At 43.1% G+C, this 17,692-nt stretch overlaps 1 protein-coding gene across 4 annotated transcripts in view; it reads left to right on the top strand.

Annotated features, from left to right (window-relative positions):
- The window catches only part of DNAH8 (dynein axonemal heavy chain 8), a 491,368-nt gene that overhangs the window by 368,624 nt on the left and 105,052 nt on the right, over positions 1 to 17,692 (top strand). For all 4 annotated transcript variants that reach the window (XM_068232705.1, XM_068232706.1, XM_068232709.1 and 1 more), the window contains 4 exons: positions 3,244 to 3,371; positions 4,743 to 4,914; positions 13,544 to 13,699; positions 16,855 to 17,010. In XM_068232705.1, coding sequence (XP_068088806.1) covers positions 3,244 to 3,371; positions 4,743 to 4,914; positions 13,544 to 13,699; positions 16,855 to 17,010 — 612 coding nt within the window. The remainder of the gene's footprint in view (positions 1 to 3,243; positions 3,372 to 4,742; positions 4,915 to 13,543; positions 13,700 to 16,854; positions 17,011 to 17,692) is intronic.

Genomic DNA, 17,692 nt, shown 5'->3' on the forward strand with positions numbered 1-17,692 from the left:
GTGGAATGCCGAGTGCTGGAGCAGGGTGAGTAACCCTTTCATTTACACTCTGCTCAGGACTCTGCATAGGGATAGACGGAGGCACTATGTGAGGGTAGTGAGCCACCTTTCCATCATCAGGCACCTGTAGGCACGTTCCTATGGTAAATCTAGCCCTGGGTAATAGTGCTCTCCACCTATCGATTTTGTATCTCCTTCACAGGAAGGGCATAATAGATGAATACAGAAAAAACAACCTCCAAAATAAAATCACAATAAATACAATCAAACTAAGTATGTTGTGACTCACTGAATCGCTCAACCTGCCAGGGTTGTATGGCCTTTTAAATAAATGTATATTGATATTGGCTTAGCGCTGAACAGCAAATTAAACCACAAATAACACACAAATCAGTCAGCCATAAAAGTCTAACAGATTTCATCCAGCCAGGTATTCCTCTTAAATCTTCATCTTCAACATTTCCTCAGAAAAAAAAAGATATACTGTATATACTCAAGTATAAGTCTAGAAATTTAGGTCTGATTCACTTAAAAGTATAGGGGTCAACTTATACATGAGTCACGGGCAACACTGAGCACACTGAGTTATGTGTGTACTAATAGTGACATTCCCATTTGCAGCAGTTTACCCTGTAATAAGTGATACTTTGAAGAAAGGAAATGTCCAAACACAGGTCTGAAAGTCCTGACCACAACAATTAACAAGGAAAGGGGCGGGGGGGGGGGGGGGGGGGGGGGGAATGCTGGGCTGCATAAAAGGGAGTGAATAATTGCAGCACGTTGGGGCCTGGAGGAGATATTGGCTGCACTTAAAGGAATACTATTAATACCCAAGAGTTCTAAACATTTTCCTACTTTTCATGTTAAATATCAGAGGCAAAAGCTTTAATTCATTGTGTATTGGATTTAGCTCTATTGGGACAAATCATTCGCAAAGGAGTGTCTGTTTCAATGCACAGCCAGTGGGTTTTTTTGCATATCAGACTACAAAATATTTTTCCCTGAAAGCAAAAAAAAAGTATGAAAAGCTGTGGAGTTACAGACAATTACATGTTTAAAACAAGTTACATTTCCTCTGCTCTCTTGCAGACAGTTCAAAAAACATGCAGCTTCTGAGAGCTTCCCCTCACACACAGAGTTACACACAGAGTTAACTGATATACTGTGAGGGAAAAACCAGTCCCCTCATTGTTAACTCTCCTGTAAGAAATGAGCAGACTGCTGTCAGTTCAGAGTGAAAGGGATTAGTGACAGTAAACAAAAGAGATATGCAAATGAAATATATACATGATTATTTACCAGCACTTCAGGAACTCTCTCAAACTCAGGTTAAAAAAAACATAATCGACAGTGTCCCTTTAAGGGAAAGGAGGGATTAATGGCTGCAATACTGTATTCAGTGCAGTCATAAATCCCTCATGAGCCCCAAATGCAACCATTAACTTTGCTGGGTAGACTTATACTTGAGTCAATAAAAAATTCCAGCTTAAGCGGGTTGAATATTGGAGTTGACTTATACACGAGGTCGACTTGTATTCGAGTATATACGGTACGTATATGGAAAACATGAAGTACTGTATAACCCCAGGGAACAATCATAAAATATTCTTATTCATAAGATCCTCATCACAATAGATGCAATAGATTGCGTTTACCAGAACTCCTGGCTTACCCAGTGTGCAACAACCATCCACCAGTATGTAAATCAAGCCTGTCATCAGATATTATGGCTGACCCCACACAGACCAGCAAATGCGCTTTGTGCCTTTCTGTGGGCAATCTGCTTCCTCTTCCAGCTTGCGCTGGAGTGCCAAATGACCTTAAACTCAAAGAGTATCCGGATAGGGTAATAACGTTTATTCCATAAAAAAAGTTAAAAGAAATGAAAAGGAATACAATCTGTGCTTTTAAATGCGCATATAATCAATGACTTCACGTGTAGTTCGCGTCTCCTGTGCTGCCATGCTCCATCCAACTAGTTTTGTCGTGTAATGACTCCTTAGTGTGTTATTTGTGGTTTACTTTGCTGTTAAGCGCTATACCAATATACATGCCAAGCAGATTGATTCCGGTCCAATTAGACTTTAATCAGATAGTGATCGGTTCCACATTACATGGCAAACTCAAGTTTAACACGCTTCAGCAAAACAAAAGCGTTGAACTTCTCAATGCAGTGCAACGCCAAGGACCACCAGCTCAGAGACTTTACAGCATGTCTGATAAGACCTTCTACCAGCAGTCCTAAATAAGTTGAAAGTGAATAAATCAGTTATATTGGGGGCTGGGCAGTATATCAGGCTGATTGAATCAGCTGTAAAACGATTGGTAGAAGCAATATGTGTATGGTTCGCTTAAAGGATAACTGAGCTGAAAGGGAAAAGTGAATCTTTACTTATTTGGGGCTTCTTCCATCCCCTAGAAGTCTGTATGGTCCCTTGCTGCAGCTCTGCCTCCCTCCAGTGCATGGCTAGCCCCTCCAAAAGGTCACCAACCACAGCTGTGGTCGTGGGCTTCTGCGCATGCGTGGACACGTCTGTGCGCCTCTCTTGATCGCTCTCCTGTGAATGGAAGCGTTCTGCACTGTGCAATTGCAGAACACTCCCGAATATAGGAGCGCGATCCGCGCATGCATGCATGCAAACTGTGGTCAGTAATCTTACAGAGGGCCTAGTGGCGCATTGGAGAGATAGAGTGCTAGGGGTTGAAAGAAGTCCCAAGTAAGTAAAGAGCAACTCTTCCTTTTCAGCTTGGTTATCCTCAGGGCCGGCGCTTCCATAGAGGCAGAGAGGGCAATTGCCCCTCGGCCCCAGAGCCTGTAGAGGTATGTGTCCCTCCCCTCCAGCTATGGTGACCCCATACAAGCCTGCAATGTGTGTACATTCTGGATTTGTAAGGGAAAGGAGGAGGGGAATAATGGGGTCCCCAACAATACTTTTGGGGACATATGGGGGGCACCTAATGATTGTTTGTAGATGGTTGGGTGAAAGAGTGGTTCATTGCTAGGGGGCTTCCCAAGTTACTTTTACCCCGGGGCCCCATTGTAGCTAGAACCAGCCCTGGTTATCCTTAAAATGAGGTTGATCAGTCGAGTATGCCATCTCCACACATCACGTCTCCTTTGGATTGTGCTCTCCCCACTTCCTCCAGTTACTTTAAGAAAGAGGTCCAGATTATTTATTATTGTTCACAGGTCACTGACAATAAATAGAATAACAGTTAGTAGAAAATGCTGTTTCTTGTCAGAGTCTCCAAAATGACGCTGAACTTTGCAAAAAGAAGATGCAAGCTGCATCCACCCTCATCGATGGGCTCAGCAGCGAGAGGACAAGATGGACTCAGCAAAGCCTGGAATTCAAATCTCAGATCAGCAGGTATGTTTTCTGCTGACATCGCTCCCTTGGCCAGAAGAGTTATGCACATTTCAACTGGGCTGCTGCGTCCATTTCGGAAACGGGCAGTTGCGTGTTGAAAACAGCCACAATTCACAGCTAGTGGAAATAGGCCTTTACAGCCTGCCCCTTTTACTTCGAGGAGGTTTGCTTATCCAGAAAAAAAACAATTAAAAACTCTCATTAAAAGGAAATGCTCAGAAATTTGGGCATTTTTGCATTCTATAGAACCTTTATAGAGACACAGAAGGTGACAGAAAGTTTGGGCGCCCTATAGGCACCCACGTCATTATCAGTTATTGAGGGAAATTTGGGTGACTGCAGCGCCGATAAGAGCAACCACCAGGGCCGCCTGCTATGCAAACTGCAGTTACAATTTTGTGCCGATATTGTCATCATTGGTGGATTTGCAGCAGGGGGTTGGGGTGGTTAGAGTTAGACACGATATTCTACTAGTGGTGGTTTCAGGGGCTCATATTTCCCTGCCACCCATTTTTCATGTACACAACATAGAAACGTTTTGTACATATAGACATTTGGAATGATTGCACAGCACCCAATAATTTACTCATTTAAATACTTATTTAATGTTCTCACATGACATGCTGCAGCTCAACACAATAGCACACTGGCTGGCTGTGACAAACAAACTGCTCACCCTCAGCCACTCCATTCCTCCTCAGTCACTGTCAGACTCCCCACACAACATAACAAGCTGCTTATCCCCAATGATGACCTCCTCAGCTCGCTCGCTCTCCTCTCGCTTCTCCTCCTACTCTGACTGGATGCTGTTAGTGTAAACACAGTATATACATGCTGCCCCTGTAATCTCTGCTCCTGATGCAAATTTTTCACCTTTCTTCACGAGAGAACCGGTCCTGTCCACAGCATCGCCTATATTCATCCACCCCAAACCCCCAACACCACCAAACTCCTGGTCCATGCTCTGGCCATCTCACGTCTGGACTGCTCCATGCCTGGACTTCTGGAGACCAGACTCTGACCCATGCAATCTGTTATGCTAGGGAACATGGTAATGGTTTAATTAAACAAAGTGTATTAGCAGTACACAAATCCACCCATGGCAATAAATGATCACCCTACTTGGCAACTTCAGCCGATTATAAACAGTGCTTCAACAGGTAAAATAAACAGATGACCATCATCATGACTCATTTCTTTGTCCTTAATACTTATAAATGTTTTGTAGATGATTATAGGAGTTTAAGAACATAGTGGGTTTTTTCATACTATAGTTGCCGTTTAATAAATCAAGTCCTTCTTGTGATTACTCCATTATTCATGTAACCTGTATTACTGTCCAATTTTCTTGATTCCCATCTCTCTTCTCAGGCTTGTCGGGGATGTCCTGTTGCTCACGGCTTTCCTGTCATACTGCGGCCCATTTAATCAGACATTCAGAAACATTTTGCTACAAGAAATTTGGGTAAAAGAAATTGGAGATCTGAAAATACCATTTTCGGAAAACCTGAGTATCGTCACCATGTTAGTGGACCAACCAACAGTAAGAACGCTGTCTTATTATAGAGTACCCAGATAGCCCATATTGACCCAGAACCACTATTATAAAGGGCTTAAAGAGGAACTGTCGCAAAAATCTTAAAATTTAAAACAAATACTAATAAGAAGTACTGGTATGTTTCTTCCTCAGTAGAGAAGTAATTTATGGCTCATTTTATTATGTTTCTGGCATTTACAGTAAGTAGTAGAAATCTGACATTACCAACAGGTTTTGGGCTACTCCATCTCTCCATAAGGGATTCTCAGCATGGCTGTTACGCTTGGTGGTGTATTCTCCACAGTCAGCATGCAACGCATGAGCTGGCGTGGAGGAGGTACACACACTAGCACCAGGAAACAGGCTATCCCTAGTATAGTGGAGGGGAGGACTGACTCCAATAGGAGATTGTGGCGCACAGAGCCGGTGCAGATCTGACAGCCACAAACAATGCTTTCGTTATAACGTCTCAGCGCAAAGTAGCGCTGAGCGCATAAACCAGAACTGAGGAGATCAGGACAGGTAGACAGAATGAACGCTTGCTAGCTAGCGGCTACTTAGCGACAGCAAGCGTCCAAACCCAGACAGACTGGAATGAGGCAGCCAATGCGATGCGGCGATGGCGTGCCTCACAAAGACAGGACAGGATAGTCAGAAAATAGCAGGATTAAGATAGATGAACGCAACACAGATAAATATACAATAAGTATGTTTTCCTAGCGTATTACAATTACAGCTATCAATGAAACTATTTGTAACGTCTGACTAACATATGTATATATCGGCAATGAACCGATATATGACATAAGCAGGAACGCTGACTAGGAATGGAGTAACACAGGGAACAGGACTCAGAAGGATTCGCTATCTCTTCGCAGAGATGAACGCAATCCACAAACGGTAACAGAACAGGATTCAGAAGGATTCGTTATCTCTTCGCAGAGATGAACGCAATCCACAAACAGTAACAGAACAGGATTCAGAAGGATTCGTTATCTCTTCGCAGAGATGAACGCAATCCACAAACAGAACCAGAAGCAGGGTAACTACCTTAGCACGGGTGGTCACGGTACGCGCAACCTACCAAAACGTGCTGGAAGCTGACTAACTGCACACAGGATATAAACAGTTCGTGTACGTATACATCAGCGACACTGATGTATTAACGTAACACAAATACAAGGAAAATAATAAACGTGCTGGTATGCATATATATTGGCAATGAACCAATATATGATGCAAAGACCAGCAAAGTATCTTTATAACAAGAAACACGATCGGGGGCTAAAGCGACAGCAAGACTGGCTTACACTGAAGCTATGAAAACCCAAGGAAACCCTGCAGGAAGCAGATCTTTATACTGAGGTCATCCAATGGGAGCAGACATGCAGATTCCCACACAGGTGAATGATAATCAGTCACAAGCTGACAGCAGGGAAAGACAGACAAAGCTATGCAGCTTGCATGGAAATAGATCAGAACTGCCTGAGCTGCAGCACTACTACTTCCAGTAATAGCTGCTGCAGCAGCGATCATTACAGTACCCCCGCCTTTAAAAGCGGATTCCAGACGCTTTTCAAAACCGAAATTCCCAACAAAACAGTCTGACTGATAATTCATGATGACCGGGACAGCCCGGCAAGACCGAATTCCAGAATCAGTCCCCACAAGACTGGACCCATCAGAACCAGAACCTACAGAACCACGCCCATCAGTACCACAAGCCCCAGTGTGACACCCATCAGAACCATGATTTCCAGAAGAAAGCCCTCCGAAATTCCCTGAGCGATACCCACCGCCTTCCAGGAACCGTTCAGAAACGCCAAAGCCTTTGCAATGCCCACCGGTACTGTCTTTACCAACCCAAAACCCACTGTTGAACCAGTCCAAGGCACCAGGACAGGTTTTCTCAGAGACCTCCCAGAACACCTTGAAGCTCCAAAGAGATCCCCATAGGTCAGAATGCCCCTTAGGCTCACATGGAGAACCATCAAGAACCCCTATGGAACCTAGGGCAATTCCCGAGTCAGGGCCACAAGGACAAACATCAATATCAGGGCTTTCAGGGACCAGAACCATCTCTGGGCATGCAGGCAGACTGGCAATATCAGAACGTGTTCCCACTAAGGAAGCATCAGAGCACGCTAACACCTTAGACACACTTGGGCATTCTGGCACACAAAGAACATCTGGGCACACCGGCACAAGAGAAACCTCTGGGCATGTCAAGGAACTGTGAGCCTCAGGGTCAGCCAAGACAGGACCAAAACCAGGACTGGCCAAAAAAAAATCATCATGACTAAACTTCGCAACTACTGGACTTTTACACGAGAATGCTGGATCAGACTTAGATGTCGCTGATTCCAGCAAAGTCAGTAACAAATCAGATTCAGGGGCACTAACCAGACAGGACAAATCTTCTGATGTATGCACTGAACCAGACAGGGACTCCACAACTACCTCTGGACTGGACAGAGACTCATTTAATACACTGGATTGGAGCTCATGAGGCGCTGCAGAACAAGTCAGTATTGCAGCAGCCCCCACTGGACTAGGCAAAACTGAGGAATTCCCTGGACAGGAAGGGGACTCTGGAACCTCTGCCACAGCGGCCAGAGAACCAGAATCTTTCAGGATACAGGGCTGGGTTTCAGGAACACTCATCAGACCGGACTGAAATTCTGAGATTTCTATTATTTTGACCAGAGAATCAGAATTATCCATGTTACAGGGCAAGACTTCTGAAACATTCAGAGGACAGGGCTGGAGTTCCTCGGCTGTTACAACACTGGAGAGGGACTCAACAACATTGGTTAAATCAGACTGTGTACAGGACAAGGTATCTGACACACTTGCTGACGAGGACAATATTTCAATGGCTTCTGCTTTGCTGGGCAGAAATTCATCAAGTTTTATTAGAGCAGACTGTAATTCCAAAACAGCTGCTAGACAAGTGAATATTACTGCAACACCAACTGAGGTAAGCAGTGCTTCAGCCTCCTCTGCTAGAGGGTTTAAAGTATCCAAAGTACTGGGTGAAGCATAAGACTCTGCGACCACAGCTTCACTGGACAGGATCACTGAACAGTCCATATTGCAGGGCAAAACCATGGAAGCACCTGCTGGACAGCATAATGATTCTGTGACCTGAGTTTCATTGGAGAGATCTACTGCACAATTCATGGTACAGGGCAAATTTATTGGAAAATTTTCTGAACAAGGTAATAATTCTGCGATTTCAGGTTCACATAGCAGATGCTCTGAGCTATTCACGAAACTAGAGCGAGGTGTATAAACAGGAAGATCAAGACACAATGTTTGCGCATCTGAATCACCATTCATTTGTAAAATTGGAAAATTCAGATGCTGGGGTTCTGAGTTTACTAGACAGGATTGCTGGGACTCGGAAACTGATGTAGTGCATCTATTGGCATCTGCTGGATCAGACAGGAGTTGAACTTTATTAACACAGGTAATTTCTGCAGAAGTGTTTGCAGAGACAGGCAAGATTTTTCTGGTGTCTGTTTCACTAAACAAAGAGTCATGAGTACTGGCTAGGCTGGACTCGGAAGTCAGCAAGACCTCTGGATTCTCTGCTGAGAAATTTGCGCAGGGCAAGGTTAAGAATGTATCAGTGGCTTCTGTTTTACTGGGAAGTAACACTGAGTTATCCATGGTACAGGGTGGAATTGCAGGAACTTCAATTTCACACAAAAAGAGCTCCGAATCACCTGCTGAATCAGCCAAAGGTGCTGAAGCAGGCGGGTCAGAACGCCAAATTTGCGAATTCGGAGTCACATAAAAATCATCCAAAATCAGTTCCCACACATCAATCAAGGGAGCCACACAGTCATACCTACACACACCAGCCTCTATTAGGTTATAGGCTGACTTAATGCATGCGTTCAATACCATTTCACTTTTTGCACTGTAAAATTGACAAAATGAACTTGAATCATTCTTCCATTCACAGACCAGGGCTTCCATCTCTCCCCTCTCGAATGGAGGATCCCATGCATACTTAACAGCGAAACATTTAGGCTGATCACAGTCTGCAGATATGATTGTGGCAGGCACATGTATAGGGTTAATTAGCAGGTGATTGGCAGATTCCTTATTCTTAAGAATCTCCAATACCTGTAGCAAGTGTTGAACTGTAGTGTATGCAAACTTCCCTTGGTTCACAAATAAGTTGATTTGTTCAATACTCTGTAATATCTCATCATAGTCATACTCAGATAATTCTTTTAAACAAAAATCTTTATTTTCCCTAGCCAGGGAGGAAAGTTCATTAGTAGTTTCATAAGTCCATTTAACTCCCCTGAAAGACAATTGCATTTCATTATCTGTTAATGGCAGAATCTCATTATAGGTCTCAGTCGCTAAGGATAACGATTCTAAAGATTGGACACGTTTCTTAGAACGTTTGCGTTTTGCCTTTGACCTTGCGGTTTTTGGTGATTTATTCAAAGCTGCAGGAAAATTATCAGTAACACTTTCTGCTTGCTGCTCATTCTTGCAAGCAATTGAAGGAGCAGCTGATTGGCCTGCTGCCAGGAGTTCATTAAGAGGAAAAGGCAATGGATCTATGCGCAACCAGTTATGGATCACAAACGCTAGAAATTCCAGCGGTCTATCTTTCAAATCGGAATGATTGAGAACATCAAATGCCCACTGGAATAATTCCCCTTTAAACAAAATATAACTTAGTTGGAGTGCCCAGGTTGAAACAGGAGTCGCTTGGAGATCAGGATTGGTCAGGAACCTGGCACATTCAGAGAAAAACTCATTTTCTGTTTCAAAGCTAAGTTCTTCAAATTTCTTAAAGGAACAGGAACCATAATTAACAGTGTCATACTTTCTGGGAATCCCCCCCACAATGGGGATTGGTAATGGGGTTTTCATAATGTTACGCTTGGTGGTGTATTCTCCACAGTCAGCATGCAACGCATGAGCTGGCGTGGAGGAGGTACACACACTAGCACCAGGAAACAGGCTATCCCTAGTATAGTGGAGGGGAGGACTGACTCCAATAGGAGATTGTGGCGCACAGAGCCGGTGCAGATCTGACAGCCACAAACAATGCTTTCGTTATAACGTCTCAGCGCAAAGTAGCGCTGAGCGCATAAACCAGAACTGAGGAGATCAGGACAGGTAGACAGAATGAACGCTTGCTAGCTAGCGGCTACTTAGCGACAGCAAGCGTCCAAACCCAGACAGACTGGAATGAGGCAGCCAATGCGATGCGGCGATGGCGTGCCTCACAAAGACAGGACAGGATAGTCAGAAAATAGCAGGATTAAGATAGATGAACGCAACACAGATAAATATACAATAAGTATGTTTTCCTAGCGTATTACAATTACAGCTATCAATGAAACTATTTGTAACGTCTGACTAACATATGTATATATCGGCAATGAACCGATATATGACATAAGCAGGAACGCTGACTAGGAATGGAGTAACACAGGGAACAGGACTCAGAAGGATTCGCTATCTCTTCGCAGAGATGAACGCAATCCACAAACGGTAACAGAACAGGATTCAGAAGGATTCGTTATCTCTTCGCAGAGATGAACGCAATCCACAAACAGTAACAGAACAGGATTCAGAAGGATTCGTTATCTCTTCGCAGAGATGAACGCAATCCACAAACAGAACCAGAAGCAGGGTAACTACCTTAGCACGGGTGGTCACGGTACGCGCAACCTACCAAAACGTGCTGGAAGCTGACTAACTGCACACAGGATATAAACAGATCGTGTACGTATACATCAGCGACACTGATGTATTAACGTAACACAAATACAAGGAAAATAATAAACGTGCTGGTATGCATATATATTGGCAATGAACCAATATATGATGCAAAGACCAGCAAAGTATCTTTATAACAAGAAACACGATCGGGGGCTAAAGCGACAGCAAGACTGGCTTACACTGAAGCTATGAAAACCCAAGGAAACCCTGCAGGAAGCAGATCTTTATACTGAGGTCATCCAATGGGAGCAGACATGCAGATTCCCACACAGGTGAATGATAATCAGTCACAAGCTGACAGCAGGGAAAGACAGACAAAGCTATGCAGCTTGCATGGAAATAGATCAGAACTGCCTGAGCTGCAGCACTACTACTTCCAGTAATAGCTGCTGCAGCAGCGATCATTACAATGGCCTTTATTCTTTATAAAGACATTCCCTGAAAAAGATTTATACAAAGATGCTGACCAGCCTCCCTGCTCACCGTACACTTTTTTGGCTGTTGCCATTCACTAAGTGCATTTTGAAAATAAAGAAATCCCTGTGAACCCCCCAAGAGGAGATGGGGTAGCCCAAAACCTGTTGGTTCTGTCAGATTTCTAATACCTACTGTAAGTGACAGGAACATACAGTAGAAGAAAAGTAATTTCGGGCTCATTTTACTCTGGAACAAACATACTTCTTAATTGTATATGTTTAAATATATTTAAAATTTTAGGATTTTCACGGCAGAGGTCCTTTAAAGTAACGCTGAGATGACGATTTCCAAATAAAATATACATACCTGGGGCTTCCTCCAGCCCCCTCTAGCCTGCTCCCATGGTGTCCTCTCCCTCCGTGCGCCTTCAATGGGTCCCAGAAAGTCCTCCGTTCCGTAGCCCCTGTAGCGTTCACGTCGCCTGTGTTCTGTGCCTGTGCAGTGTTAATGTGTCGCAGAACGCTCCCAGCAATAGGAGTGAGTCAGGGGAGCGCATCTGGCCGGACTGCTCATGTGCTGACTGGCCCAGACTGATGAATTTTCCAGGGGCCAGTACGGAGAGGGAGAAGAGGACGGCGTGGGAGCAATCAGGCCGGAGGGGGCTGGAGGAAGCCCCGGGTATGTATATTTTATTGGGGGTTTGCTGTCTCTGGTACACTTTAAAGAGCCTGAAAAGTCCTCTTATCTTTCAGGCACATGATTTAGGATCCAGAGAAACTGGCCACTCCATTTTATCTTGCATGTAAACACAATTTATTTCCGGTAGGCTTATATTAAGTGGTGGAAATATTGCTTAAACACTCAGCATGCTAACATTACACCTGAACTTAGAAGTACAGTATATTGTGGCTGCCATATTTATTTCCAGTTAAACAATACCAGTTGCCTGGCAGTCCTGCTGATCTCTTTGGCTGCAGTAGTGTCTCAATCACACACCTGAAACAAGCATGCAGTTAATCCAGTCAGAAGTCAATCAGAGCACCTGATCTGCATGCTTGTTCAGGGTCTATGGCTAATGCTTCATACACACTTGAGATAAAAGTCTTTGGAAAAGGCAAGATCACAGACCAATTTTACCCCCTTCCATGTAGTATGAGAGCCATACTCTACACAGTCTATTCTATGGAGCTGCACTCCCCATCAAGTAAAATCTTTGCAGGATGCTGCACACAAAGATGCCCGTACACACTCAAAAGATCATTATCTGCAAAAGATCTGTTCCTGCAAAAGATCCATTCCTGCAAAATGCATTCATAGTCTATGATATCTGCAGATCCTCATACACACCTTGTTTAGAAGACAATCATCTGCAGATCATCTGCAGATCAGATCCACCAGGATGGATTTTCAGATCTGCAGATGATTGTCTGATCTGCAGATGAAGTCTGTTAAACAAGGTGTGTATGATGATCTGCAGATCTCATAGACTATGAATGCATTTTGCAGGAATGGATATTTTGCAGGAACAGATCTTTTGCAGATAATGATCTTTTGAGTGTGTACGGGCATCTTTGTGTGCAGCATCTTGCAAAGATTTTATCTGATGGGGAGTTCAGCTCCATAGAATAGACTGTGTAGGTGTGGCTCTCATACTACACGGAAGGGGGTAAAATTGGTCTGTGATCTTTCATTTTCCAAAGACTTTTATCTCAAGTGTGTATGAAGCATTAGGGTATTAGAGACAGAGGCTCAGCAGGACAGTCAGGCAATCTGTATTGTTAAATGGCAAATAAATATGGCAGCCTCCATATCCCTCTCACTTCAGGTATACGTTAAAATGGACTTGATTATTATTTTCTGTATTTTGAAGTCAAGTACCTAAAAAAATGTTTATGACAACTGTGTGTAATTTTTGTGTTGAAATAAAGTTTCTGGCAGCTTCTGGTCTTGGAAAACCCTGAAATATCTTCCTGGGCTTTATCTGAGTAAGGGCTGGTGCACACCAAGAGCGGTTCTGAGCATTTTTAAAAACGCTTGCGGGGGGAAAACCGCTTGGCTAATGAAAGTAAATGGGATGGTGCACACCAGAGTGTTTCCTTTTTCCCCAAACGCAAACTCGTGTCCTGCAGCATTTTTGCGGTTTTCTGAGGCGATTCTGCCTCAATGTTAAGTATAGGAAAGTGAAAAACCGCTCTGAAAAACGCTAGATCAGAGCGGTTTTCCAGGCGATCTTGTTACTGAAGCTGTTCAGTTAAAAGCTGTACAGTAACAAAAAAATATAAAAACCGCTACACAAAAATGTCCCAAAAAACCGCTAGGCATGTTTAGAAAATTGCTCTAAACACACCTAGAATCGCTCAGAAAAACCTCTTCAAAAACCGCTAGCATTTGCGGATCCACTAGTGGTTTTTGGTGTGCACTGGCCCTAAGACTTGGAACTTTGTCTCTGTTGTAGGTGAGTGAATGGAACCTTCAGGGCTTACCGGGTGATGATCTGTCCATTGAAAATGGCATCATTGTTACTAAGGCAACCAGATACCCTCTTCTCATTGACCCCCAGGCTCAGGGGAAGACATGGATAAAAAGTAAAGAAAAAGACAATGATCTCCAGGTTGGTGCCATATTATATGGATGGGATTATTTTACAACTGATCACTGTATTGTAATAGAAAGCCTTCTGTTTATATTCTGTATTTGTCAGATTAATATATATTTAAAGCCTGGTACACGCCTTCAATTTTGATTAGCCAATCACTAGCCAATTTTACCATCTATTTGTAGTGTGAGAGCGTACCTACAGAATCTGGTCATAGTATTCAAAATATGTTGGCCCTCACAATACATTAAAGTAGTAACATTGATCAACCATTGACCAATTAAAATTGGATGTGTGTACCAGACTTTTATTGCGAGCAGAAACTGCACTTATTTCCTAGTCTGGATTCTGTACTCTGTGTTTTAATACAGAAACCTATTAATTCCTCTTCCTGCATGAGTAATCAACTACGCAAACAGAATGTGGATTCTCCCTGCCTGGCAGACTTTATTATGCCTGGTACACACCATGCAATTTCCCATCAGATGGGTCAAATTGATTATTTCCGACAAGGTCTGATTTCCAATTGTTTTTCTGATCGATTTTGTGTAGAAGTGATCAGAAAAACGATTGGAAATAAATAATCGATTCGACCCATCTATCTGACAAGAAAATTGCACGGTGTGTACCAGGCATTAAGGATAATGGTGGAGGGGCTGGGTGACTGTGCTCAGAATCAAGGTTCCCAGGATGAAAGAGTAAAGCTGAGTACACACGTACGATAACGATCGTTCAAAAACGAACGATAACGACAATCGGAACGATAATCGTGCGTTCAAAAAGTGTGAACGATCGTTTTTGTGAACGATAACGATCGTTATCGTTCAATCGGACCGATCCAACCCGGCGGATTTTTTCGAAAGATAATCGTTCAATCGTTGCAGTGTGTACAAAGATCGTCCGATAACGCATGTTCTTATTGCCTGTCATAACGTCACTTCCGTTTGCGCACGCATTTTTTTATCGTTCGTCGTTCAGTACTTTATACTTATATCGTTCACGTGTGTACACAATCGTTCATTACGAACGATCTTTTCAGTCTAATTTGAATATCGTGTAAACGTCACGAATCGTTCGTAACGAACGATCTTTATCGGACGTGTATACGAACCTTTAGGCCACATACACACATCAGACTATAGTCTTTGGAAAATGAAAGATCACAGACCAATTTTACCCCCTTCCATGTAGTATGAGAGCCATACTCTACACAGTCTTTTCTATGGAGCTGAACTCCCCATCAGACAGAAATCTTTGCAAGATGCTGCACACACAGATGCTGTACAGACACAACAGATCAGTATCTGCAAAAGATCTGTTCCTGCCAAAAATCCATTCCTGCAAATTGCAATGATAGTCTATGAGATCTGCAGATCATCATACACACATGATTTAACTGACATTCATCTGCAGATCAGATCCACCAGGATGGATTTTTAGATCTGCGGATCTGCAGATGAATGTCAGTTAAATCATGTGTGTATGATGATCTGCAGATCTCATAGACTATCATTGCAATTTGCAGGAATGGATTTTTGGCAGAAACAGATCTTTTGCAGATACTGATCTTTTGTGTCTGTACAGCATCTGTGTGTGCAGCATCTTGCAAAGATTTTTTCCTGATGTGGAGTTCAGCTCCATAGAAAAGACTGTGTAGAGTATGGCTCTTATACTACAGGAAGGGTGGTAAGATTGGTCTGTGATCTTTCATTTTCCAAAGACTATGGTCTGATGTGTGTATGTGGCCTTAGTTTTAATCCCAGTAATGTGCAGAGATGAACTGGAGAGATTGCTGATTTCTCAACAAAGGTGGAATTGTATTTATTTTGAAATACATTTTCTTCGTAGATAAACACAGTTCCCATCTCATCACAGTTCACCGATCAGCATAAGTTTGTCTCCAAGTCACTTTTGTTCTTATAATTGGATTTAGAACAGTACAGAATGATGCTTCTGCTCTCACCTGGAGTGCGCACGTTCTTACCACTTGAGGTGCTGGAGGCTGTAAGTAAATAAAAGGCTGCGGAAATAAGCTCATTAATTCGCCCAGACGCGAGAGTCGAGTCAGATCAGGCAGACCTGCCGCTGTTTATACATTACAGTACATTTGTGGATCTCAGGAAACAGCATTAACTCTTACAGGAATGTTTAAGGTGGGCCTGAACTCAACTCCCTCTCTGCTCTAAAAGATAAGCAACAACATAATAACCTTTAAAGAAAAGCTTTTCTTTGTTACAGCTGATACTAATACTGCAATAAATCTGCAGTGTGTCCTCTTCCTACTTTCACGGAGAAGCAGACATAAGGTTAACATCCTGTGTTCACCAATTAGCTGCTCTGCTGTGGCATTCAGCTGAGAGATCAAATTACACTGGTGATTAGTCACATATGAGAGGGAATTAGACAGGCTAAACTCTCTAAACACATACAGGGTGCATTTCTCTATGTTCAGGTCCACTTTAAGTACTTGCGCGTCACTTACTGCACAAAATACAAGCCAATCTCAGTTTTATCACCGGGCTGAATGGTTAGCTATAATCCTGCCACTGGACTGTTGTTAAATGGCTTAGTGAGGGAGGACACCAAGGTAGACTGGATTCAGTCTGTACTGGGTGAAAAAACTGGCCCCACAAACATGGATCTGTTTTCCATTTAAACTGATCAGCTTCTTACATTGCGCATCAGTTTTTCTGGTTTTCCAATTCAATCAGAACCAATTCTGGTTTTATCTGGTTTTCCAATCCATTATTTTTGCCTCGTTCCACTACTGCTGCCGTCCATTCCTGTCCTCAGCCACCGATGGCGCCATCCATTAGCGTCTTGCCTGGTGGAAATGCTGGTATGCAGATCCCGAGGCCCCAGCAGAAGCATCTCAGGCTACCATTGGTTGCAGTAGACAAATGGGAATTGTCCCTCCCCAGGTGAGATTTTAATTTGTCCACTACTCCGTGACCCAATGAAAATCCTCCCTGGGGAGGAATGATTCCCATTGGCCTATTGCAACCAATGGGAGCCTGAGATGCTTCTGCTGGGGCCTCAGGATCTGTATACCGGTGTTTTCAACATGAATGGCTTCAGAAACATTGACTTTGGAGGCAGTTTCACCAGCTTGTAGTGTCCTGTTCCTGATATCCAGCTGTATGACCTCATGTGTTATTAATCTGTTGTAGGTGACATCACTAAACCACAAATACTTCCGCACACACCTGGAAGATAGCCTGTCCTTGGGGAGACCTCTCCTTATTGAAGATGTACAGGAAGAGCTGGACCCGGCTCTTGATAACGTCCTAGAGAAAAACTTCATCAAATCAGGAACAACATTTAAGGTTTGTCTTTAAGTTGTTTTTTTTCCGATTTGGCCAAGGTGGTGACCCCTGATCCCAGGGGGAATTTGCAGAACGGGAGGGTAGGAGGCGCCCTTAGAGGTACTAACGATCAGGCTTTGGTTGGAATTTTGCCGATAGTTATGCCGATTGTTGTGTGTAAGACACACACCAACCTTTCGAAGGAAATCTATATACTGTTTCTGGTAGTGGACGTATTGCTATTATACAATTATTGGTACAAGAGATTGGAATGATCCTACCTTAATAAGTAGTCAGATCCATTGGTGTAAAATTTAGAATTTATTGTAGCACTTAAAATGACAACGCGTTTCGCGGCTGAAACCGCTTCATCAGGTCGTGTATTGTGCCTTGGAGAAAAAAAAGGAAACAGGGCACTAAGGCAAAGGAACATCACATAATATACTATTTGCACTAAAAGGTTTAAGGATTCGCAACCTGTGATAATGATGGCTGGAAAATCATTTTAAAATCATTATCACAGGTTGCGAATCCTTAAACCTTTTAGTGCAAATAGTATATTATGTGATGTTCCTTTGCCTTAGTGCCCTGTTTCCTTTTTTTTCTCCAAGGCACAATACACGACCTGATGAAGCGGTTTCAGCCGCGAAACGCGTTGTCATTTTAAGTGCTACAATAAATTCTAAATTTTACACCAATGGAT

The sequence above is a fragment of the Hyperolius riggenbachi genome, chromosome 4 (genome assembly GCF_040937935.1).
Source record: "Hyperolius riggenbachi isolate aHypRig1 chromosome 4, aHypRig1.pri, whole genome shotgun sequence".
Classification (NCBI taxonomy): domain Eukaryota; kingdom Metazoa; phylum Chordata; class Amphibia; order Anura; family Hyperoliidae; genus Hyperolius; species Hyperolius riggenbachi.